This window comes from Odontomachus brunneus, unplaced genomic scaffold (genome assembly GCF_010583005.1).
Source record: "Odontomachus brunneus isolate Ranch 3 - 2012 unplaced genomic scaffold, Obru_v1 Obru_scaffold_013, whole genome shotgun sequence".
Taxonomy (NCBI): domain Eukaryota; kingdom Metazoa; phylum Arthropoda; class Insecta; order Hymenoptera; family Formicidae; genus Odontomachus; species Odontomachus brunneus.
This window is the reverse complement of record NW_022639463.1, coordinates 2377003-2403226: the sequence shown is the minus strand read 5'-3', so window position 1 is coordinate 2403226 and position 26224 is coordinate 2377003. Positions and strand designations below refer to the sequence as shown.

The 26224-nt window shown below is 41.5% G+C and overlaps 1 protein-coding gene across 2 annotated transcripts; it reads left to right on the top strand.

The window, feature by feature from the left end:
* Window positions 1-1363: 1363 nt before the first annotated feature.
* LOC116841106 (protein yellow-like) lies at window positions 1364-6985 on the top strand. 2 transcript variants are annotated; one of them, XM_032808649.1, is made up of 7 exons: window positions 1364-1527; window positions 3215-3506; window positions 4574-4703; window positions 4809-4971; window positions 5093-5452; window positions 6473-6658; window positions 6744-6985. In XM_032808649.1, the coding sequence occupies exons 1-7, from the start codon at window positions 1483-1485 to the stop codon at window positions 6915-6917; spliced, it is 1350 nt and encodes a 449-aa protein (XP_032664540.1). In that variant the 5' UTR covers window positions 1364-1482; the 3' UTR covers window positions 6918-6985. The 2 variants fall into 2 exon arrangements, with proteins under 2 accessions (XP_032664540.1, XP_032664541.1); XM_032808650.1 differs by lacking the exon at window positions 1364-1527 and adding an exon at window positions 2166-2530.
* Window positions 6986-26224: the final 19239 nt, after the last annotated feature.

Here is a 26224-nt window from a genome sequence, read left to right as displayed (position 1 = left end):
CGCTACGTTCTTTATCTTCGACGTCAAACTCACCATTCTTAAACTTTTGAAACCACTCACCACAACTTCTCTCACTTAAAACAGCCTTACCATATGCTTCTATAAGCAATCGATGCGCCTCAGCTGCAGATTTCTTCAAATTAAAGAAGTAAATCAAAAGTTCCCGCAAATGACGCTTATTCGGCTCAAAACTCGACATTTTCGCACGAAAAAAATTATGTGATGCTGATACAAAATCGCTAATATTTCAAGGTTATAATGTTGCCAGATGTTCAATCTTACGATATGACGTTTTATATCTGACAATTTCAACCATAACTTACTGGTGGGGCCATCTTTTGTCAAACGGCGGAGACTTATTTGTACTCCCAATATAATCTAAAAGAATAACTATATCCGAAACACGTCTAACAAAATTCTTCCTTGTACGAAATCCATAAACGTTTAATAGTTGCAAATATTTTGTATTTTCTTTTGGTATACTGAATAATTTCAATTCTTTTTCCGGTGTTATCTCTTGTACTGTTAGTTTATAATAACCGCTGCAAAAATTCAGCAGTAAAATAGTTGCATAATTAATATTTGTAAAATAAACTTCTTGTATAAATAATCCAAGTGTTAAAATGTTTCGTTATCAATTTCCTGAATTTCGAAGTCATAACAAAAATATTTTCGGTTTTTAAAACAATATTTTTTTTTATTGTAATGATAATATGTCAAACTCTGCAAAACTTTCCTTTAACATAATGAATAACACAACGAATAACAGTGACAGCAACTGTTCGTCTGCAGAAATTGTAGGTGTGTGAAATTATCGTGCGAGATATTTTTTCTGATGTGTGACGGCTTATCAAAACTAATATTCGAATTATTAAAAGTACATCATATATTTTTATAACAACTTGATTTATACACGCTGTTGACCAATTTTATTGATTCAACAGCATTTCCCTCCATGTAAAGGTTCCATATCAGAGAAAGTTCTCGAGATATTAATAAATTATTTCATTCATTTTTTCCTTTCTTTAATTCGCTGTTAAATTTAGCAAGCCAAGTCATGATCAGCAAGCTAAATTATGATTTGCAAACAGGCACGCGCGTCTATGAGCTCGGTGGCGAAGTATTAAGGCACGCGTAAATCGCTTGCGATCGATCGATCGACATGTCGAAAAGCATCAGTGCAGCACGACACACAATATCCGTACTCGTTGACGATTCGAGCGGACGCGAGTGTAAGCGCACTCATGTACCCAGCGAATTCCTCTCTATGCGCGGGGTATGGGTGGTGCGAGGTACGATTTCGCACAGGATTGGGAGCATATATACGGGTAATGTTTTACAGGGACCCGCAGTTTAGCGTGGAGGGTTTACCGGTATCTTTTCGAGTGCCGTCGGTTTCCTATCAGCCAGGGAAAGGAGGAATTCAACTTTTCGTCATTTTTATCGTGTCTCCTTCACGACACCGATCAACACATTAGTTTCATGGAATGTGATTACTTTCTGAACTGCTTCTGCTGGGCACACGCGGTAAATATCGCAGAATCATCAGACCGTTGCAGTAAACCTGCTTTTCCAATAAACAAATTTAACTCATTAAAGAGAAGGGTGACTAAAACGCAGAGAGAGGTAGAGAGAGATTGCAGCATTTAGAAATTATTATGGTGCAAATATGTATATTATACGATAGCGACTAGTTTGTATCTTATTTTTCGCATGGCTGAATAGAGTGATTAAACAATATAAACATATATATTTCTCAAGTTTGTGTCGGGACTGGCTAGGAGAAATTGCGAGCTTATAAATAAATCTGAGAAAAACAGTGTTACGCTGCTGTACCGTCATTTCTGTGCATTCAGCGTCTCTATGAAACGCTTCTGGTTGAATTAAATTAATTAGATTACATTAATTAGTGTTACGCCCACGTAACTTTTTTGCACGATTAAGTCTTTCGTATAGAAGGAGATAAGCAGGCGCGACTCGAGTCACGCCACGAACAATGTACTAATAGAATTTTAAATTATTTTAAACCAGAGAAATAATTATTGATTATTTCTCTGGTATATCATGAGAAACATCTTTCCCCTTCTCAAAAGAACGACAACTCGCGTGGCGAGAATTCGCGTGGGGGTCCTCACTACCTGCCTATAAAAGACGATAGTCGATTATTTCACAAGCGCACTTTTAATTAGCTCAGATTGTAGACGCATTCTTTATCAATCGGTTTTATAGTTTATTTATAACAATGAGCGTATTTTAAATCAATTAGTGATTCTGTTTTCATCGGCGCACTTTTAGTCGGTCAGTCAGCCGGCACATTAGCTTACTAATTCATTCAGTCGCCTTTAGGAAATCGAAATATTATAATTCGTTCTGTTATCATATTATAAATAAAAAGCTTATTATTCAAGAATAAGTTCGAGAGATCAACTTTTCTACTTGCAGTCTTCGTTTGACAGTCGGTCAGAGCAATTAAACTAATCAGTGCTCTTTTAAGATATTCATTATCTTATTCTTAAATTCTCCAGGAATCGTAAGTAACGTTTCATTTTCAAATGATATCATTAACTAATCTTCCTCTCTCCCTTTCTAAATTAAAAAAAACACATTCATATATATTCAGATTAATCATCTCGTTTGTTTAAATTCATTTCTAAAAGCGCGTAAGTAGTGTTTTATTTAAAAATTATCCTTAACTAATCCTCCTTCTTTCTAAATAAAAAAAAAAACACATCCACATTCATATACATAAATTAACACACGAATTGACCCATGCCGAAGTACATTAGTTAAATCCTTCGATTTCGAGAAAAGGACAATTAAACGATATATTAAGATGCGCTGGGGTGACGTGACATGAAATTAATTAGATCAGTAGGTGCGCATGAGTGAAAAAATGCTAATTGAGCGTGTGGTTTTTTATCAAAACGTGATAAGAAAATGCAAGCGCATGCTTATTAAAAATCCGGCTGCTCGCATGCGCTCGGGTAATTAAATTTTTTTGGTCACAAAGAAATTTAATTAATACACGTGTACGTACGTAAAATTCTCATAATGCTTGCGCTAGTGTAATATTATGCGCGATGCGACGCATTTATTTATGTAGTGCCGTTTTTTCTCCGGAGAAATTATTATTACCGCGTGAGAGTGATAGTTTTATAGTGGCCAGGTGATATTTTTATGGTAATCAGGAATGCACTTTGTTCTGCATACACAGAGATCGAGTGGAAACATGAAAATTCTTTGTGCCTGGAGTTATGTCGTGCTTTCGATTCTGCTGCTTACCTTGGCCGGAAATGTCGACGGGACTCGACAGCGGAGCATGAAGTACGGACGCGCTCCGCTTCTGGAAAGATTCGCCTGGCAAAAGCTGGATTTCTCTTTTCCGGACGAGCGTAGCAGGCAACTGGCGATCGCGAGTGGCGAATTCGTGCCTGAAAATTGTTTGCCCGTCGGCATCGAGATCTGGAGGAACAAGCTCTTCGTTACAGTGCCGAGGTGGCGCAATGGTGAGGACATCAGATGAGCATTAGAAATGTCATTGATTGAAGTTCTTTTAAAATTTCTTTCTCCCTCTTTCTTTCTTTCCTTTTTTCTCTCTCTCTTTCTCTCTCTCTCTTTCTTCCCCTCGGTTAACACCTACGCGACGCGACGGACAAACGGGCTGCGCGATCGCAAAAATGAGACGCGACACTTCAAAGTCAGGAACCGGAAGCAGACGCCGGCATAATACGCGGAAGATCGCCGTAGGAGGTACACTCCTCGTCTGGGCGACTTCCGGCCCGTGACAAAAAGCGCCGAAAACCGCGAGCGCGCTCTCAATAGGAGCGTTTCTGTCTTTATCGACCTCCGCCCCCATCCTCGCGAGCCAGGACCTCTGCGGGGCTCGCAGAGGCCTTCGCCCCCTGCTCTCGCCAGAAAGGGAAACACAGGGACGAACCGGGCTTTTCATTCAGACTCCCGCTGCCCTTTATTCATCCGATTTTTTTGCACGCTCTATGTTTATTATATACGTTGGCGCGCGCCACCGCTTTGTGCGCCACAAAGGCTGGACAATGACGGCGGTACGCTGTGTAAGGTCCTTAATGTACTACCCTTCCGTACCACTCCTTCACTTCCTTCAGAGACCTTCGCGACCTCTCTGTAATGCCTTTCTTTTTTTTCTCTTTTTTCACACTATTTAACTTCGAACTACATGTTCTGTGATATATTGTAATGTTTGTCCTTTTTTTTTTTATATTAGGAACTCGCGAGATTTTATTAGGCTTTTCTCTTTGTTAATATCTTTCTATTTTTCTCAGCGATATTTTTTATTAATAGTAAGTAACGAAATAATGCATGACACGTTTAAATTCAAAGTATTTGCTGTCGTTATACATAATTGAAAAATTAATCTCTTGTGTCACATTTCAAGTAATTATCCGATTTCGCATTTGTAAAGTAATTCGCCTTTTGTTCTTATAAAGATGTTGACGAACTTTTGCAAGTTTCTAATACCTCAAAAAAATGTGAAATTCATTGAGTAAATAAGTGAAATGCTAATATGACAGTGGATTTGAACGCGTTTCATATACAGGGATACCATCCACATTGAATTACATATCACTGGATACTAATCAAGCCGGATCGCCCAAGCTGACGCCTTATCCGAGCTGGAGTCAGAATAAGGCTGGCGCTTGCGGCAGCGGATTAACCACTGCGTACAGGTGACGAATAATATATCACCGATACTCTTCCGAGTCGATATATCACAAGAATAATTTTCAAGTAAGCCTTGGAGACGTTCTACGTGAACGATAATTCCCTTTCAGGATTCACGCGGACGCCTGCAACAGATTATGGGTGTTGGACACGGGTACGATAGGAATCGCCGAAACAACCATACAAGCCTGTCCCTACACCTTGAACGTATTCGACTTGACCACGGATAAAATCCTGAGACAATACCAACTCAGGCCGCAAGATATCAATCAGGTACACGGCTGTCACTTTGTTCTTTTTCCGATGTTCTTTCGTCTCTTTTGCTCGATTCTTTGTTCGTTTGCTCGATTAGGACTCTATTAGTTTTTCGATTCTTGTTTTTCTCACCACGCAGAACACTTTTATCGCCAACATCGCGGTCGATCTGGGCAAACACGGTTGCGATGACGCTTTCGCTTACATGTCTGACGAGCTCGGTTACGGCCTGATCGTGTACTCATGGAAGAATAATACATCCTGGCGTATCACGCACAGTTACTTCATGCCGGATCCCTTGGCGGGCGACTACAACATCGGAGGCTTGAACTTCCAATGGGGAGAAGAGGGTATTTTTGGAATGAGTCTGTCGCCGATATTGGAAAATGGCTATAGAACCCTCTTCTTTCATCCTCTCAGCAGTTATCGCGAGTTCGCGGTTTCTACGAGGATTCTGAGGAACGAGCAATTGTCGCAGAACAGTTATCACGAGTTTCAGGTAGGCTCGACCGAAGTGATGTACGATATGTGAAATTTTTATCTGTACCAATCGCCTTTTTACGTTTCTAATTATATTGGCCGACAAATTGTGACATTTTTGCTACATAAGAGTGAATAATCATTTTTTATCATTAAATACGAGACCCAAAATTTGGCTATCATGCCATAATTTTGAGAAAAATGAAGCAAAAAGAGTTGAAACAATGATTTTGAGAAATTTTATAATGTAGAAATTTTTTTGAATTTTTTGAAAATGTGTCGCAACCTAGAAGTAGATTTCACTCGTGATCTCTCTGTGTAAATCGTCGACTCGCTGGGTCCAACAATAAAACGGGCATTAGCATCTGATAAATTTGGACATATAGTTTATTCTTTCAGAATATAAATTGCGACATTTTTGCTACATAAGAGTGAATAATCATTTCTGATCATTAAGTACGAGACTCAAAATTTGGCTATCATGCCATAATTTTGAGAAAAATGGAGCAAAAAGAGTTGAAACAATGATTTTGAGGAATTTTATAATGCGGTAGAAATTTTTTTGAATTTTTTGAAAATGTGTCGCAACCTAGAAGTAGATTTCACTCGTGATCTCTCTGTGTAAATCGTCGACTCGCTGGGTCCAACAATAAAACGGGCATTAGCATCTGATAAATTTGGAGATATAGTTTACTCTTTCAGAATATAAATTGTGACATTTTTGCTACATAAGAGTGAATAATCATTTCTGATCATTAAGTACGAGACCTAAAATTTGGCTATCATGCCATAATTTTGAGAAAAATGGAGCAAAAAGAGTTGAAACAATGATTTTGAGGAATTTTATAATGCGGTAGAAATTTTTTTGAATTTTTTGAAAATGTGTCGCAACTTAGAAGTAAATTTCACTCGTGATCTCTCTGTGTAAATTGTCGACTCGCTAGGTCCAACAATAAAACGGGCATTAGCATCTGATAAATTTGGAGATATAGTTTACTCCTTCAGAATATAAATACTGAATATTATTTACTTTTTCGAGGTACTGCCATCGAGAGGACCACACTCTCACTGCACGGCGGAGGTGATGGACAGGGGCCTTCAGTTCTTCAACTTGATCGATCAGAACGCAGTGGGCTGTTGGAACTCTGCGCTACCCTACACACCGGAGAATCATGCGATTGTCGCGCGACACGACCAGGCTATGATATTTCCCGCCGACGTCAAGGTATACAAATATTTCTCACACCACACCTAAAACTGCTCACTGTGCTCAATCTCACCGATTGATTCCCGGTTCTTGTCGCTCGCAGATCAACCGCGGCTTGCTCTGGATCATGTCAGATCGGATGCCAATATTCCTCGAGTCGACTCTCAATTACACGGACGTGAACTTCAGGATACTGACCATGTCGGTTCAGGAGGCGATCGCCGGAACGGTATGCGATAATGTACCGTGGAGATTCTACGGCAATCAAATCTGGTAGGACCGACGCGCGTCTTCGATCGCACGTTGAGAATGTAATTATCAGCGAATATAAAAGTGATGACCAAAGGCGTTCGATCATATTCCCCCCTCTTACCCCCCGTATCTTCACGAGATCGTTCTCGAGGACGTAGAGTGTTCTCGCGGACGTTAAACCGTGCCCGGCGCGAAGAGGAACGGCTAGTTTCGGCTCGTGCTCGGTGCGAAAATAGCGAACGAATTGGCGTGAATCAGCAAGCCCCGCAGGAGCCAGATGGCCCAACGCGGCCCATTAGTTTTGGCCCTCGTTTCCGATAATTTGAAGGCGACCCGGCCAGTCCCGCGGCCTGATATACGAGCCGATACCGCTTTCTCCCTCCGTCGAAAATTATCCGTTTTACGCCCCCGCCCGTAAAATATGGCCACGCGCTCCGTCCGTCTTCGTGGGGCCCCTGGAAGGACGACTACGTCTAGGAAACCTCGAGGCTCTTCTCCCCGGGCGGCACACATTCGCGCGCTCGCACACATGCCGTCGTGCTCGTTGTCTTCTCTTTTCACTTAGCACACGTCTGATTTGGCGCGATCAAGGCGAGCTTCGCTGAGAGCTATATCGTTATATCGCACGATAGCGATATTCCTGGATTTATCGGCCCGCGCGCCTTCTGTCGCGCACGATTTACTAGCTGGCACTCGCCCCGGCTGCTCGATGATTTACGCATAGATCACAAGTGAGATCTATTCCCAGACGTTGCGCTTTGGCGAGCCTAAAATTTACATGGCTGCGGCTCTCTCGGCAGATCCGCGTACGAGATTCACGCCTCGAATGCTAATTCCGAGGATCGATAGATCGTAGATCGCCGCGCTCGGACGCCGACTAACTGGCGATTAGAGGGCGAGCTGATCGGCGGCCGGGTTGATCGGCCGGCGATATCGGCGCGTTTTCAATTTGGAAAACGAGTCTTTTCGCGTGCTCCATCCCGATCGTGATAAGGCGGGATCTTAATGGCTCCGGAGCTGTCTCGTTAGCGCTTGGACCCCGCGTGCATTATGGCAGGGAAGATCGATCGAATCTGTAATGAACGAGAGACGGCCGCTCGGGGCTTGCCTGGAAAGTGTCGGGCCACCTTCTTGCCCGTCTCGTTCTCGAAAAGGGTAGCGCATGAAAAATTGCCGCGCGCATTGTTAGACGTGGAGGCGGTGACAAGAAGCGCGTTTTAACCCCTCGCGTTGGAATTGCGTCTCCCTGATCACGTTTTGCTACTTACGAACGAAAAACCGGCCAGCACGTCCTAGGCACGTGATGTCAGAGGTCTGATGTTTTCAACCGAACCAGGTTGCACTTTTTACCTTTGTGATGAAATAAGTATGTATCCTGAAGCTTGTTTTCTTTAGCTGCCCTAATGCTGCGCTGAAACTTGGTTCTCTTTCCTTTCAACGTCCAGATAGACAAATGTACGTAAATTTGGCAGCTTTACTAGTCGATTTGTTGTAAAGGTTGTGTTCATTATGAGTTTATTTATGAGTTCATTATGAGATTTATATCGCGCTCATACTTACCATATAGAATACAATATGAAATATGCTAAATATAATATAGAGATTTGAGTGTAATTGCTTGACACTAAAGGTAAAAAGGGCAGCCTAGTTTAATTAAACAGAGCAGGCCTCGAGCGTTGAAGGGAAAAGCAACGGAATTTCAGTGCAGCACTCTCTCCAGTTTAGCTGAGAAAACAAGCACCTAATGTAATTTTGTTCTCCCGTCGACTTAAATTGACGCGTACGTCTCGCGTCAATTAAATGCCATCGCAAGGAGTCGCCCGACGTCGATGTGGCGACAGCACCTGCCGCGACAATTAACTCTCCGGCCTGGTAATGCGCGCGAGAGAGCGCGATCAGACGGAGGGAGGCGATATAACTCGCGCAACACTACCCGCGCGTGGTTGATCACGCTCATGTTTTAGAATCTCGAGGGCGTTGCCCATCGCCTCGTGGACGCGAGTCGTAAAATCACCTCTGAGTGACGAGAAAAAAATGGGAAGGTGCGAAGGGAAGGTGGTCGGGCTGCCTGAGGGCGGGCGTAAAAAAAATTGGTCCGAAACGCCGTGCTGATTACACGTTACACGTACGAAAATCCGCCGTCGCAGTGGCGTGTTCTGGGTTCGTCGGCTTCGCGAAATTTCATGAAGCGAATTTCCCGTGGAGCACATCGCGCGCGTCAAGTAGTTAAAGTACATACGTGTCGTATGTATTACGTGATCCCTCCTTTCATTATTTCCCATTATTCTCGCGTCTCTCTGAAATTGTTCCGTGCTGGTCGCGACGCTTGTTTTCCGGAGGGCTGGAATTCGCGAGGTCGTCGGACTCGCTGTGAAGAAAACGAAGCAAATTTAGAAATATAAATTGTTACGCAGAATTGACGCGAGTTATGAGGACCGAGCGACCGGCCTGAAGAGACCGCGAAATTCGAAAGAACGTCCGGTTCTTCCTCTCCTCCAGATCCTAAAAGAGAGGAGACGCGAATATCGAAAATCCTCTCGATACGCCACTGAGCTGACGACCGGCCGGTCGAATTTCGGGACGAGCGAAGAGTACACAGCGGCCAGATTTCAAATCGCGGCTATCCTTCGGTTTGTTTTAAATTAACACCTACCCCGTGCGCGCGCGCAAGCACAAGGCACGCTTTAACACCTTTTTAAAAGGTGGCTGCGCGGCGGCCGTCCGCTTCGTTTCTCCATTTTCCCTTTTCTTGCTGTTCTTTTTTTGTTTTCATCGGCGCCGGTAATTATGGGTTACCGGCGACGACGTGAGTCTCGTTACAAGTTACTCTCGGCTACTCTCGTGTCTTCCAATCTTTTTGATTTATTTCAGTCTGAACTCAAGCAGTCTCTCTCTTTCTCTTTCTCTCTCTCTTTCTCTCTCTCTCTCTTTCTCTCTCTCTCTCTCATCTTACCGCTGAAAGTCCTCTTATTTTTCACGAAAGAGCCGCGCAGAAATATCGCAAAAATCACGTTAAAGGTCACTGCTACCTATCATTCATCCCCGAGATGATATTTAAATTACCTAAGGATACAAGGCACGAAAAGTGCACTTCGCTGTTATTTACTCAGGCAACGTATCGTAAATGTAAATACGTTTCTTGCGATGTCCGCCATCCATCACACGCGAATCCAAACGCGAAGTTTACGTTTCGTGTTTTGGTCAAGAACGCACAGGGTGGAAAACGCGGTTGTGAGAAGGGACGTAATTTTACTTGAAATAATACTCCTAGTATCTTCCTACAAGAAAGAGAGAAAGAGAGCTAATTTATCTTTGATACTTGCAGAGAGCGATCGTAAGTACCCGAGTTTTGTTTCTCCAACATAAAGATTGCGTATAATTTCGTATCGCTCGCTTGCAACGAACCGTTTTTATCGTCGAACGCGAGGACAGGTGTGCGATATGTAGTATTCTGATAGAAATATATCGCGGCTATGTATTCACGACGAGAGAGCAGTTTTGAAGGCATAGGTGCTTCCATCTATACAAGCCAGCTTTCAAGATAGACCGCCACACGCGGTCTCGACCGAGAACCGCCGCAACACTTATCCTACGGTCTGTTCTTTCACGTGCTGCCTCTGTCGAGTTCACGATGAAGTATCAAGAAGTGCGAGGACAGCGATCAGGACTCGATAATTTTGCAATGATGAGGTGCGCGCTAATCATAAAAGACCACGCGGCTCTCGTCGATACGAGACGATTGACGTCTATATTTTTTACAGTAATTTTGCGAACATCAGCGTTTCTCACGTCGTGATTCCATGAAAAGAAGTAATTATTCAAGTAATTAATTTTGAACGGACACACACGGAATATTGGAAATTTATCGAGCCATCGTTAACTTCCCGAGTCTTTGGCCAATTTGATGTTCCTTTAACATGAAAGAGCTGATGTCTTTCACGTCACAGCCTTGACTGAAAGTCAAGTGCTTCTCGCGAGAAGAACCCCCTTCGGGGGTGCAGTCAAATGAAGAAACAGCGAAACTTCGGTCTTCCCTCGATTTCACGTGGAATTCAATTTCATTCGTCGCGAGGGGTTCATAATTGGAGGATTAATTACGAAGACATTCAAAACGCGGAAAATCGGAAAATCGTGCCGCATGACGGCCTCCCTTGACATTTTCATTAACGAGAAGTTAACGTGGCCGAAGAATTCACAGATGAGACCCGTGCGGCGTCACTAGAGATCCGCGGCGTAATATTCCATCGGGCGTGCTTCTCTCTCTGTTTCGCTAAACTAATTAATTCCGGTTCCACAGTAGCTCTACGATTTTACTGGTTCGAGGCGCGCGTCGGTTTGCAGCGAATTTTTAAACAGCATAATTAAACCACGCTTAACGCGTTATTAATCGATGATGCAATTTTAGAGTTCGGCGGAAATCCCTCTGTGCCGCGTAAAGCCGACGTGGGTTTCATCGCACGTGCATGAAAAATCATTACTCCGACATGCCTGACCTCGGCATGAAAAAAGCACCATTGTGTGCGTAACTCAGCAAGAAAAAAAAAAGAAAAAAAAAACAGGAAAAACAAAGAAACTTATGACTGATGTATCCGAGTTTTATTGCGCCGCGATACGTCTCTCCGTGCGCGCGCCTATAACGAGAATAATACGTGAAAGTTAAACACTCTGCTCGCATGGCCGATAAAATAAAATCGTTTCCGCGGAAAGCGCCCGGCCGAAGCTGAGGAATCAATAACGCCTGAGTAGAATATATAATGGTCAAAATAACGGCACGTTATTGTGCAAACGCGGCGAGCAGAGAAACAGTGATTGGCGGCTTTATGCGCAAACGTTATTTCAATTAAAAAGAATGAGAGCACGTGGCTGGTAAAGCGACGTGACGCGATGTTCCTCCTTGTTTTTTCTTCTGTAATAGTCGGGAATTATTTGGCCGACCGACTTTGCCAGTTCGGCGAGAAGGTCGGACCTCGACCCGATAAATTTCAAGCACTGTTCTCAAACGGTTATGTTCGCAACGGACCGCTGTTTTGGGTTCCGCTTAACGAGTTCGACGGAACATTCTCCTTGTTACAATGCATTTAGTTGCTGGCCCGCAAAATTTAGGGTCGCGTCTGACACTTGCTCGGAATTGTTGCTGCGGGAATTACCGCGTCGATATAAATTAATGTAATCGCAACGCCACATGTGCGATCCTATTAACCAGAAAACTCTGCAAATTCGATAATGTGCACTGTTAAACATTAAATCCGTTATACACCGACCGTGCCGATTCTAGCTCAACCTACTCGCGCAATTGCTCGGCCGCGATAATCGAGCTCTTGTTTACTCGCAACCCTTGGTGGTGTGAATATCATTGGGAAATGAAGCAAGATATTTCTTTTTCTCTATACAATATTTGTGCAACGTACACGGCAGACGGGCAATATCAATTTCCCATTCCCGGGCTCCTGCGCTAGTAAATCTAAAGCAAAGTATTCACTTGGGGAGCAGCGAATTATAACTTCCACGACCGCCGAAAAAAAGTCTCTCCCGTGCCTTTTGGATCCTCCTTTACAGTTTTCTCCGTCTCTCTTCTTTCCGACCCCGTCTCTCTTCCCCTCCTTTCTCACTCTTTCTCTTTCTCTCGCTCTCTCTCTCTCTCTCTCTCTCTCTCTTTCTCTCTCTCCTTCCTTCCTTCACCATTTGTATCCGTCGGTGAGCGCTGATCCGGAACACGAACAGTAAAAGAACCTCCCAAGTACATCCCATAAGTGGTAGCAGAAGAAAGAGGACGATAAATTGCACACATCCAAGCAGCGCGCGCATTTTTACGAAAAATTATGACGATCCCGTGCGTTCGCGAAATCGACTATTTGAAATACGAATTAGAATTTATAAGATTCGATCTCTCACCTCGCGAACGCGATAGATGCGTCGAAGATAACTCAGCTCTCGTTTATGGGATCGTACGACGCTACGTCTTCCGGTCGAGGAAGAGAGAACGAGAGCCTAGTGGAGATTAGAAGCACTTTAACAAATTTCCATATCGCCCGCGATAGACTCAAAAGAGTCGACGGCTCTCTCTCTCCCTCTCTATTTTCAGGAATACTTAATTTAATTCCAACAATTCAAATTTCATTTCTACTCACATGCTCCGCTTATAATACCCGATTATCCGACCGGATCGCTTTTGATGACAAAGTTCACGGTAGAATACCGGGAACATCATCGCGTGGGTGGCAATGTGCGCTTTGGGTTATTATCGAAGTAATCTGAGACTTACATCCACCGGGCACGATAGCGGAACTGAGAGCTGACGTATTTCTACGAGCCGTCACCACGAGAGTGACAAACGAGAAGTGGTTCGAGTTCAAAATGCTTACGATTCGTCTCCCATTTCTCTCTCGATTGCTTCAAAAAGCCCTTGCACGAGATTATACTCGAGAATCGATCGATTTTCATGTCTGAGGTTGTCATTATAAATGGATAACGCTGGCATAATGTATGAAAGTTGATGATACGCGATCACTCGGCGAGATCAGCACCATTTTCGAGATTTCCGTTTCTATTGAGTATGCCGCGGCATAATTAGCAGGCACACAATATCCGAATAATGCGGAGCCAGTTTCTATCGGTACAAGAGCTACGAGCATTATTATTCCCTTGAACTATGACGCAGAAAATAATTCGCGAAATTCTTCCTCTTGGCGAAAAATTCTATGCATGAAGTACACATTGCCTTCGGGCAACTTGCCTGACTTTTAAAGATAAGGTAGTTTGAGAACGCGGTCGATTAGATGCTCCAAATGCTTTGAAATGCTTAAAGAAAAGCCATGATTAGTCTATAAGGTATCTCGAAGTACTTGTGGCATGTAACTAACCGCAAAGTAACGAGTTGCAAAATTGCGATGCACTGGCGAAGTATCGGTTTTGAAAAATAACACGAACATAATAAATGTTTAATTGTAAGATCTGTTCCGAATACTTTGAGGAACGACAGAAAAAAGAGAGGGGAAGAAGATACATATATTTTTATACAAATGTGTAACGCAAACAACCCCAGCCAAAAGTATTACACGTCACAACGCGAGAAACAATTATTTCCTTACAGCCTGAGCACAAAGATTGTCGCAATCGTTTACGACAGTGTCGTTGACGTAAAGATCAAATCACACTAGCGATTGGTGATTGATGATTGACGATTGAAGATTGGAATTTGACCAATTGGAGCAAAGCAAGGTTGAAGCCCGTTGATTCGCCAAAATCTAATCTTCAATCGTCAATCGTAAATTGTTAGTGTGATTTGGCCTTAAGTCGGTGTCGAAAGTCAACGCACAAGGATTGGCATAAACGTATGCTGTATCAAATATGATTAGACGGCACAATTGATGCAGCATACGTCTACGTCAATCCTTGTTTACTTCCGACATCGACTTACGTCAACGACACTGCCGTAAACGATTGCGACAATCTTCGTGTTCAGGCCCTTAAGGGGGTGCCAAAACGAGCGACTTGATAAGCGTCGATAACGTAGAGCGATCATCAAAAAGTTGAAATGTTATCATCATTTACCGACGATATCAAATTTATGTACACATAGATACTTAAGGAATAAAGACGATCGTCAAATAGGCGCTAACATGATACCACTATCATCTTTTCATAGATGTTATGCAAGTGTATGTGCTACGTTGTTATTTCAATTTTCTTACACACAGATGTTACGTAAATGTGAATGCCACATTGCCGATATTCCTCCAAAATAAGCTCCAAAACAGGCTCTTGCTACTTTTTTGATAAATTCTTCAAACTGCTTATGTGCATCAAAGAAAGAGTTTTTAGAGAAGAGTGTTGTAGGCGCAAGCGTAGTTTGCGAATAATTTTTTGAAAAATACGTTACATATTATTTGAGTTTTCAATATAATTAGCAACGGTGATTTGAGATATTATTTTTATTTCGCACTGACCAATGTTACACCTTATTTTTGCACGTAATTTTATCATATAAATTGGATAGTAATTTTTGATAAATGAAATCAGTGTCACGATAACAATAGTCCCATATTGTTTTCATCCTTGAGGCAGGAATGCCCTGTTTCATTTATGCATGTACTTTTACTATACAAAAGAATTTTTAATTTGGTCAAATCAATATAAAGTAAAATTTGCTGGGAAATGTCGTTGACGTGATACCGAAAACTTTTGCAAAACTATTGCCTAGTATTGATTTGACAAAATTAAAAACCTTTTGCATGGTGAAAATGGGTGCAAAAATGGAGCGGAGCATCCCACAATATGAGACGAAAACGATAAGGAACAGTTACCACCAAATTCCTCGCGCATATAGTTAATCGGTTATTGTTCACGTCAAACTGAAGGAATTACATTTTGCCCGAAAATACTGTACATTTTCTCGCGGACGTATATTATTCGTGTCTGTATCCAAGTCGAAATTTAGAATCTACTGTCACAAATGTCACAAGTGTCATCTCAAGGCACCAAAACATCGAATCTTTCTGTAATGTTTACTTCTTTCCACCTGCGTCGAATTAAAAACTTTTTTGCATGATGAAAGTACGTGCGAAAGTGAAGCGGAGCATTTCTCAATATGAGGCGAAAACGATAAGAAACAGTTTCTGTTACGACATCGAACCTTTCTGCAAAGATTACTTCTTTCTACCTCCGTCGAATGAAAAACCCTTTTGAATACCATAATACCCATTATCATTATTTCGTTATTATCCACTCACGGATATTATCACACGAGCAGATATTGTTATTACTACCATTTACTATACTCGAGTATATTATTACTTCTTTATTCAGTTCTTATTTAATTTATTCGGTTATTATTTAATTGTTGCTATTACGGATAGGAAAGCAACTCGGGCGTGCCGTTACGATTTCCTTACCTCGTCTTTATATTTCGTAATCATCTTTGTAATCATATTTAATAACAATTAACTTCGATTTATCGAGCTTTTTCTTGCGTTATACTAATAATTAACTTTTAAGCAGTATTGTCGCCAACCAACTAGCTTAATATTCACTTTAGATACCACCGCTGGGAATTTTCTCTTTTAAGAATTGCGTCTGAGTATATTCGCGCGTAGAGCACTTTTACTTATCTCTGAATACATTTCCGTGATTTATTTGCGTGCAGCTTGTGAATGCATTATATACGCTATATTGAGTACGCCACATTATTCGTTACTAAATCAACGAACAATCGTAGTTGATGAATTCAGGAAATCAGCACGGTAATCGCAAAGGCATTCCGGAACGAGCGAGCGCCCTTGCCTAATCTAACGATAAATTAATTACATCAAGGATTATCGTGAAAGAGACGAACCTCGACGGAATCTAAAAGGCATTACATAAGCATTAGCCTACGGAAAGAGAACAAGTGGGCCAGCGTCGCGCGATAAATTTGTTTTCGGGATAACTTCTTGCGATATCCTGAGAATCCCGGGCAATTAGGGATTAAGAGCGTTTACAAATGTCGGAAATGTCTCGACACTAGGATCATCAGGAGTGTCAAAACGACTTGTCCGTAATCTATATATAAAATATCTATTTGTCTGTATGTTCCATACATTAACTCTTAAATGTTTTGGCCGATCTAGAATCAAATTTTGCATAGTTACTCGCTAGGACTCTGCGGGAAGTATAAGTTATATGAGAATCCTGGACACATCCCAATCTTTCCTCTTGATTTCATCTCTCTATTTAATTAGTCCCCTTTTTACCTTAAAATAAAATAAAAAATGCTTAATCACGGCATAATATAAAAAGAAGATTAATTAATATTAATAATATAGACTACGCATAATTACTGCGTTTCATTTACTTTTCTACTTGTTAGATAGAGAAACGTCGCGATCAAGTTCCTCAATGCCGATCAAATATTATCAGCATCTATTTATTATTTTAGTATTATTACTTTTTTATTCGGTTATTATTTAATTATTGCCATTATGCAACTCGGGCGTGCCGTTACGATTTTCTTACCTCGTCTTGCTGTCGTGTGTAATTAATTAATACTACTGGACCTTATTATATAGTTGTCGATCAGACATTATTATCATTACCTATTATTTGACGTGAGAACTTTGATTCAGCGCGTTCATTATAAAGACTGAAAAATTTACCTGACATATGGTTGATAAACATTATTATTCTCTCAACATTAATATTTGCTCCTTAAATCTCGAGCCTCTTATATTTAAGCCTTGAGCTTCTTATTGGCTTTTTATTAGCCAAAGAAATGTTAATTTTGTTATATATTTTTAAGTAACAACACGAGAAACGCAATTCTTTATTGCGGCTATTGTTTTGTTGTCTCGGACGTCTCGGAGTACCCAGCAAAATCGAAGACCGCAGCACCGACCAAACATTTTTTCTCCTTATAAATCGCGCTTTCATTATATTTATTATTTATCCTGCGTGCGTGGGCTCAAGCTCCTGGCGATTTCGAATCTCGCTCGCATGCAAAATTTGTGACGGATTTTAAAATTTTTATCAGCAATGCACACACATGCACATGGCACACACATACATACATGCGCGCGCGCAGTGTTGTATTTAATCCAGAAATCCTGCAAAAGATTATCATGTGATATAAAGTACTCGCTGCGAGAATTACTTGCTGCATGGATAAATCGGAGCGCTGTGTACTGATCGCAACTGCAATGTGCTAAATGTATTATTGGCTCGCATTTGCCGCTGCGACACATAAACCGCGACACGTAACCGTGCGGTAATCTCTTTTTTTAGACAAATCACTCGCGTCGTTCTTCCGTGAACGCTACGCCGAGCATGTTATTTTTATATTATATTAGCGCATTATATATATATGTGTGTGTGTGTGTGTGTGTATCCGCATTAAAATAACTATGTTTTCTTATCTGGTCCTTCGATTGTGCCTCTCAAAATGATTCATAAGTTCGTTAAACCGTTAGACAGTTGTATCTAACTTCTGGTTTTGTATATATAGGTGTATTTATGTATATATATATATATATATGTATGCTATAAGTAAAGATGTATGTATGCGTATACCTTAAGGGAAGAGAAGGAGAAGAGAAGGAAGGGAAGGAAAAAAAGAAAAAAGAGGAATTTTTTTTTTTCTTATATATATATTTTTTTTCCTTCCTGCCTCAATGTAAAATATTATGTACCTTATTTTCCTCGCTGATAACCTAGTTGGGTTTAGCAGGGTAAAAAAAAAAATAACTATATATATAGTTACATGATTATTATAAATCCTTATTTTGATATATTTCGAATATATACACACATACATATACAGAGTGTCCCAGAACAACCTTTGAAGCTCTCGTGAAGATATAATAGAGTAAACATAAAAGTCCTGTACCATTTTGTGATATTTGCAATAATTATCGAGATATTAATTAAAGAAAATTTGTGAATGATCATGTGAAATATGGTAGATGAGCTGTAGCTTGTACATAAGGTCGTATGCTTGTACATAAGGTAAAGCTGAACAAAAAGGTCCTCTATTATTTTCCTGATAACGTTGTAAATTTTTAATTAATTTTTAATTAATCAAAGGAAATTAGTAGATAATCACTTGTGATAATATATTAATATTATCTAATTAATAATGTATATATATATATATATATATGTATATGTTCACCTCAATCCGTACATGGAAAAAAAAATTTGCTAATTTATAGACAACTAAAAATATTAATTGCAGGAGCAAATTTTCTTGCTTTTATAGCAAAGTTATTTAGTTGTGATAACTAAAAGATTTGCTAATATATATATTAGTAAATCTTCTAGCTATCACAACTAAATAACTTTGCTGTAAGGGCAAGAAAATTTGCTCTTGCAGTTAATTATTTTTAGTTGTCCATATATTAGCAAATCTTTTTTTCCGTGCACTATACCTCCATGAGAACTTGGAAGGTTGTTCACTCTGTACATATAAATATAAAATTTGTTTATTATATACCTACTAAGAAATTATGCAAATAATCGCGCGGCTAAATTAATATTCGCGACGCGACACGTTACGCGAAAATGATGTGAGGATTATGCCGTCGCGCATTACACCTCGGCGTCGGGGAACAGTTCCTTTGCTGTTCCGTGGAAAATTACGTCGGAAAACACGCTTGTACGTGACGATAGTGAATCGAACACGCCCCCGCGTTTGTACGTACACCTCGCCTGCATGCATTTTGCAATGTGCGTATCTCGCGCGCGCGGTAAACGCAATACATACGTGAACAGGTAACTGGGTATGGTTTCTCGCTTACTTTCTCAGCTTCTTGTCAGGCATTATAATCTCATGCGCGCTGCTGTACATTTTCTCCGAACGGAACCTACCTCTCTTGTGCGTATACGACGCGTTTCAGATTAAATCGGGTTATTCCGCGGGATGCCCGCGATTTCTCTACTGGGCATGAATTTCACCGCGGCTGGAAACGAATAAAATTTTGGCCGTTTGTTGGTGGTACTGTCGGGAGGGCGGCAGTAAAATCCGGAATTTTTGTCTTCTGTCCGTCGACGAAACTTATTAACATTCTGGCATTTTCTTCTGTTATCAGCATTTTTAGAGTGACTTTCGTGGAATCCGGCCGTGTTTGGGTGTCGGCGGCAAAACTCCGCGAAATTCCGCCAATGCGCCACATAGCGTATCCACATGGTTCTTTTCCCCCTTTTCCCCTCTTCTCTCTCTTCTTTATTAAATCGCGAGGTAACAACGACCACTTCCAGTTCCTATTGAGCTAACATTAAACTCGCATTACGACACGTCCCATGATCCATAAGAAAAATTCAATTTGTCCCAAAAACTAAGCGTGTAATCTCCGCGTATTCATACATCAAACTTGTGACTGTCGAAATAAGCGAGAGTTTATTTTTCTCCTTTCTTTCTTTTTCTAATAAACTATTAAACAACACTTTGAACACACCTCGCTGAATCATTTAACGTGTTAAGTCGAGTCGAAATGTTGGTTCCTCATTAATCTAATAAATCCCATATTTGAGGGATCAGTGAAAAGTTTCGAGATAAAATAGGTTATTGTCTGAACAAATCTCTTGCTTAGGCCCGTATTAATAGCTGTCACCTGAAACTTAGCTCATACGAGATCTACAAAATTTTAATTGGAGTTTGAAATTGTTTTGAATTGTGATATATGTGACATATAGGCTGCGTTCAGCAGAGTAAACTGCTTTGCACAGCTGTTTGTACATAGAATTTTGTAACAGTTACAAAGTGCAGCTTTCTCTGTTGAATTCAGTCGTTTACATCTGTATAATTCAGCTGGGATCACGGTCGGATTTCTGTCAAAGTAATAAAAAATGACAGATGCTAGCAAGAAAGATAGTGCAAGAGAAAAAAATTGCCATCTAACTCTGAATTCAAATCTGATTGTCTTACTTAAAACGAACTATAATTATTGACATGAGCCTTAAGATTGTTGACGAGGAAATTCTCTCATTTCCGCGCTGCAATTCTCCGGCGGCGCCCGCGGCGGGCTCTAATCACGTCTGAGTTCGAAAGAGATCGCTTCTTATCGAAAGGAATAGCCCCGCTAAAGTGGCTTGTCAATGGGAAATCGTAATTTCACGTAGCACGGGATTATAACGGCATCTGTTGCATATCTCCACTTTATAGGGTAACATTTGCCACTAGCGACGGGTCGAATTTTACGCTGCTGCCGACACGTACTCCACCGTGGCGTAGCGTAAAATTTTATCACGTCGTTGCCGTTAATGCCCCTTCACGGCCCTTACGGCGTAAATGTAATATCTTAAAATTGTGAAAAGTACCCACACGCTCCATTCGCTCTCTAATTCATTCGACTCGGCTGTGAGACGAGGGAGGAGGGGAAAGGGCGAAGAAAGAAACCTTCAAATTATTCGCATTCCGAGGGCCGCGCTTGTCACGACTTCATTACGTTACATTGAACCGAAAGTAAGTTTCAGCGATCTGAAACGCGCTTTGTATTCCGAGCCGATTTGCCGACTTGTGCCGCCCGACGCTATTACGGCGGCTGCGATCCCCGGTTCTTACGGCCGATCCTCGGCGCTAATTTGTTATGGGATTAAGACACCCCATTGTCGATTGTGAGGGCGACAACGTAAGAAAGCGATAACCGATGGGCCTGCTTAATTTCCCGAGCGCCGGCGAACAAAGGGGCCTTCGTTCTGTTATTGTTTAGTAATTTAAATAACAATAAAACCACCGCAATTTCTCTAGGTTTGATCAAGCCCGTGAATTACTGTCGCCACATTATCGTCGCGTGTGATGCGGAAATGTGTCGTATCAACGCTTCGCGCACATATACACACACGTGCATGCTCTCACACACACGCACAGAGGCACGTGATCTTGTGATTTGATACTAGTCGTATTTCTCCAACGATATTGGGTGAGACATTAAGTGTTAGCGGTACGAGGCTTGTAACGTTGTAATGTGTGAAATGGCTGACGGATTTAGAGCGGTGCTGTCCTCACGATGAGGGAGCTGCAATCGGCGAGAGAGAGCGAGATACGTAATTTCGTCGCTAGGGACAGAGAGGATCGTAGATAGAAAAATATCCGCCGTTACGCGACAATTGTAGCTCGCGGTTGTTTACGAGACTGCTGTTTAACCTACAGATTAACCCGCGCCGAAACTAGCGGGGCGAACACATACGTGAAGGTAGCTCTCCTACTTAACTTTATTACTTCCAATTACTTACGTGACAATAATGCGTCTCGCAATACAGCGCGGTGATAATACAGAGACGGCGTTGTAATTTCTACTACAAATATTTAGCACACATAGCAACGAAATTGTTTACATACTTCCGTTTATTTTTCTTTCCCATCCGTGAGTTACGAATACATGATACGTCAGTGAGAAAACGCGACAAACACGTTTGAATTTTTCGTGAGCAAAAACATTGCAAATTACTTGTTTTCGTGCGTAAAAACAATCGTAAATTACATGTTTTCGTTTAATTTGCGTATTTACGAGTTTTCGTTTTTAAAAATTCTTGATCAGAAATGTCGATTTGGAGAATTGAAAGATCAAACAATATGTTTCTTTTTATTGAGGTCCTTAAGGAAAATTGGAAGGTCAAGAAATATATCCTTCCTTTTTATTAAGGTGCTTAAGGGGCCTGATATCCTTGACGAATTTATCTCCGTTACTTTTATCGTATTACTTTATTTTCGTGCAGCATTTACAAGAGATTGCAACCCTCGTACCTAGAACATTCGACTAACATATTCCTTAAAGTTTACATTGAAGGGGCCGAACCTTTCCCGTGGGGAATAGTCGCTTGTGTCTCGGTGGCGGGGCAGTCATTGCGTCGAAGCGACGAAAGTCGCAAGAAATCCTCTCTAAATTTCCTCTAATTGAAAAATTCGTGGCAATTTCTGACAATAGTTTCGTTCGATTTTTCACCGCGCAAAGGAAAAGGGAAAGAAACGGAGTTCTCGTAAAAGCAAACTGCCATACACATATAGAGAGAGAGAGAGAGAGAGAGAGAGAGAGAGAGAGAGAGAGAGAGAGAGAGAGAGAGAGAGAGAGAGAGAGAGAGAGAGAGAGAGAGAGAGAGAGAGAGAGAGAGAGAGAGAGAGAGAGAGAGAGAGAGAGAGAGAGAGAGAGAGAGAGAGAGAGAGAGAGAGAGAGAGAGAGAGAGAGAGAGAGAGAGAGAGAGAGAGAGAGAGAGAGAGAGAGAGAGAGAGAGAGAGAGAGAGAGAGAGAGAGAGAGAGAGAGAGAGAGAGAGAGAGAGAGAGAGAGAGAGAGAGAGAGAAGGAAAGCCAAACTACTGCGCCATTTAATCACGAGCTATTCTGGGACTATTCTGGGAACTGTTCTGGGATTTTCACTTGCAGAAGAAAGAAACCACCTAGAGTGAATACCGTGAATGCATCTGTGTACAGAGCGATACAAAAGCGAGATTCTTTCATCGGATTCTCACCGAAAAAGTTCTCCACCGTCGCACAGTGTTGCGCAGTGCTCGTTCTCATAAAAAAATCGGTATTTGAAATCCAAGATATCGAACTGAAATTTTAACAAATTATGTATGGAAAAAATAGTATTTTCTTCATAGACATAGCCGAATTTGGAACAATTAAGACATTGAAAAGGTATATTAATTAAAATAATACACTATTTGCTTTTGTTATCAATGATATTAATATCAATAATATGTAATATTATTATATATGATTGATATTTTATATCACTTAAAACGAAAACTATAACTATATATTTTCAACATCAAATTGAGAACTTTCTTGAGAACAACGTCTTCTAAATATATGAATGTCGGATGTACAATTGTTCGCCATGAGAGATATTCCAGAATTTCGCCGAGTAAGTGACGTTATTCATTGCGTTCAACTACTTTGAGCTGAAAACTCGATCTCGAGTAACTATTTGCATCAAACAATTAACTCGGTTGAGTTTAGTACAATGTCATGTAGTACGATTCACGAAATGTAATTTCTCCTCATGCAAACAACGAGTGTACGTTTGTGAATATTGCCAAGAATAATTTGATCGTCTTTGCGCGGATGTCGTTTCGGTGCTTTCTGCGGAAGATAATAATTAACGAGATCCACATGTACGTATCTAGACACGCCCGCATAGCCTCCTAACGAGAGGAAAAGCACTCCCAGTGCAGTGAAGGCAATTTCGCGAACGCGCTTTATTTGTGCAAACCCGCAGCATGCCAAGTGCAAATAAGCAAAGCACTTGTCTGCGTCATCTTCCTTTCGGGAACGTCGCATGGGTCGATTTCGGATGCAACAAGTACTGCGCAGCAACTCTCTCTGTGATAGTCATCGCACGGGTGCGTGAAAAAGAAGGAAGAAATAGCTGATATACGACGTCGCGACGACGAGGGGTGCGTAAAATTTTCAGCTTGCGACGAGACACGCGCGGTGGATTGGACGACCGACGCCCCTTCGTCCTTACTTCGGCAGGAATTCCGTATGCCTTAAACCAGGGGATATCCTCCACGGTTCTGTCTCGCTTAATCATTGTGAGAAACGGCCGTTCGTATTAAGGACATTAATGGCTCCAAGTTTGCGATGTCAAGGTCGTGGGGCGCCGAATTTTTTGGAGGGTCGTAGGATCCCGCGTATGTGTATGCGAATATATAGGCGCGTGTGTGCACGTGCGTGTGAGCGTGGATATAGAGAATTTGTAGGGGGGAAGCGAAAGTTTTGCCGGAGGATAAGAAGAATCCGCGAAACGTATGCCGGAACTTGCGAACGTGCAAACTTTGAATTTATCTTAAGCTGCCTCCGCGCACTAATCTTACCCTAATTGCCGCTATTATTTTAAAGTTCCGGCGATATTCCGACGAAATAGCTCAGCTGCGGGGAATTGGCCTGCTCACGAAAGGAGGCTTAGTTCGCAACCTAAAAAATACATCGACGTTCTCCCGTCCGCCCTTTCATTACTGGTAACGCCATCGGACTAATGTGGGTGATGGGCCTTTTTCGTCGTCGATTGTGTTGGGGGCACAAACGCCGCGGGTAATTCGGCAAATGTACGATCCGCCTAGACAAATGAGCGATGTGAAAAACGGGTGGAAGGAGCGGAATGCAATCAGGGCTGGGAGGAGAAATGCGCACATGGTGGCCGCGCTGCCAGTATCGTAAATCGAAGCAACTTTATTCGATGCTAGGTGCGCGCCGCAAGGAGAGCCTCGTAAATAATGGCGAAGAGACGAGCGCGCCGATATTTTTCTACGTGACGTAATTTTGCGAAATGGAACAGGACTTGAAGCGTGCCCGGGTAAGATGTATTTGAAATCTATCTGATTCGCCAACGGTTTGCAATTCGCGTCTCTGGCAGATGTCGAATGCATACTTGCGCGCTGAATGAACGGGGCGACGAATGAGTGGTTCAATAGCTGTGCGCGTGTATTTCGCTCGCGTGTAACTCGTCGCGAGTCATAAATTTCAGACACATTCCAGACAAATGTGTTTAACATAATACAAGGTTATGTTAAAGCACGAGTGAGAGAACTCAGAATGCGATGAATGAGAGAGAGTTATGCGTCGGTATGTTGCGGCTTGTGCTCGTGGTAATTCCTCGCTTTTAATACGGATGCAAATGTCGTAATAATACGCAATTTGGAAGGTCCCAAAAACAAGGGCGGAAGTCTCGTTCCACGAGAGAGACGCTTCACGCATATTTTGTATTTGTATTACGAAAAAGAGACTACAGAGATATCAGACACTGGGGATACTTGGTTAGATATTGTTGACACAATAAAATATTAATGTTATTTTTCTTCTGTGCATATAGGAGGGTTGTAACAGTCATATTACTTGGAACTGTCAGTCTCCGTGGTCGAGCGTGTGTATATTTTGTCGAGTACTGTCAGCTGGAACATATTTTGGGTGAATATTTTTTGTTCTCTTTCTCTTTTTCCTTCTCTCCCTCTCAGTAATTTTATCAAAATCTACAAAATAATTTTCCAACTTCCAAAAGCCGCTCTCCGAATATTGCATCCAGTGCATTGAGAACCATTGAGAATGTGATTGTAGTAACCGTAACAGTTCCCTTCATCTATCAGTTAAATAAGCAGACACGATGATGTGTGCGCATGCAACTGCATTTTTGTCGTTTGCGAATGTTTGGAATAAACTGAGTATAAGTCTCGCTTTAGTTCCTTCCCATATAAATCCTCTACCCAGTGGTTATGTGGACAGAATTTCCCAAGCTTAACAATAAGCGATTCGGTCACCTCGCTACCGCTAAGACCGCAGATGTGCAATTGCGACGTGTTTTGCACACGTCCGCCAATACGTTGAGTCATAAGATTCGTTGCTCATAAAACTTCTTAAGCGGCCGGATGTAAAATTGAGCGCACATGGATCAACTTGTTCTGGTCCTTGAGTCAGTTGCTAGACAAGTTGTTGTTTGGGCTTTTTTTATCGCTGGTGCGTGGGATCGCATCGGCGAACACGGGAAGGAAATCTCGTTGCTTTCAGGCTGTGTGTGTGAGTTTCATTTCGACCTTTTCGTGATTCCCGTGTAATAACCGAAGTATTTTCTATAGCCTAAGCTCTACTTGAGCTCTTTATCGGCCCTGTCATCTTCGTCATAGGACGAGGATCACTCCTTCTTGAAACTATACAGTTCCCCGCGGCTCTTTCGATTTGATATTATATCGACAACCGTGTAAAATTTTTTCAGAGTTTTATGAGAAACGATAATTTATTATGCTTCTAGTATAATGAGCGAGCCCATTCTGAATAATTATGTAATTAATTAATAAACTCATAATATATTATGTGATATTATATATCACATTATGCTGTAATTTAGTAGTAAATATCCGTAAATATGGGAGTTTAT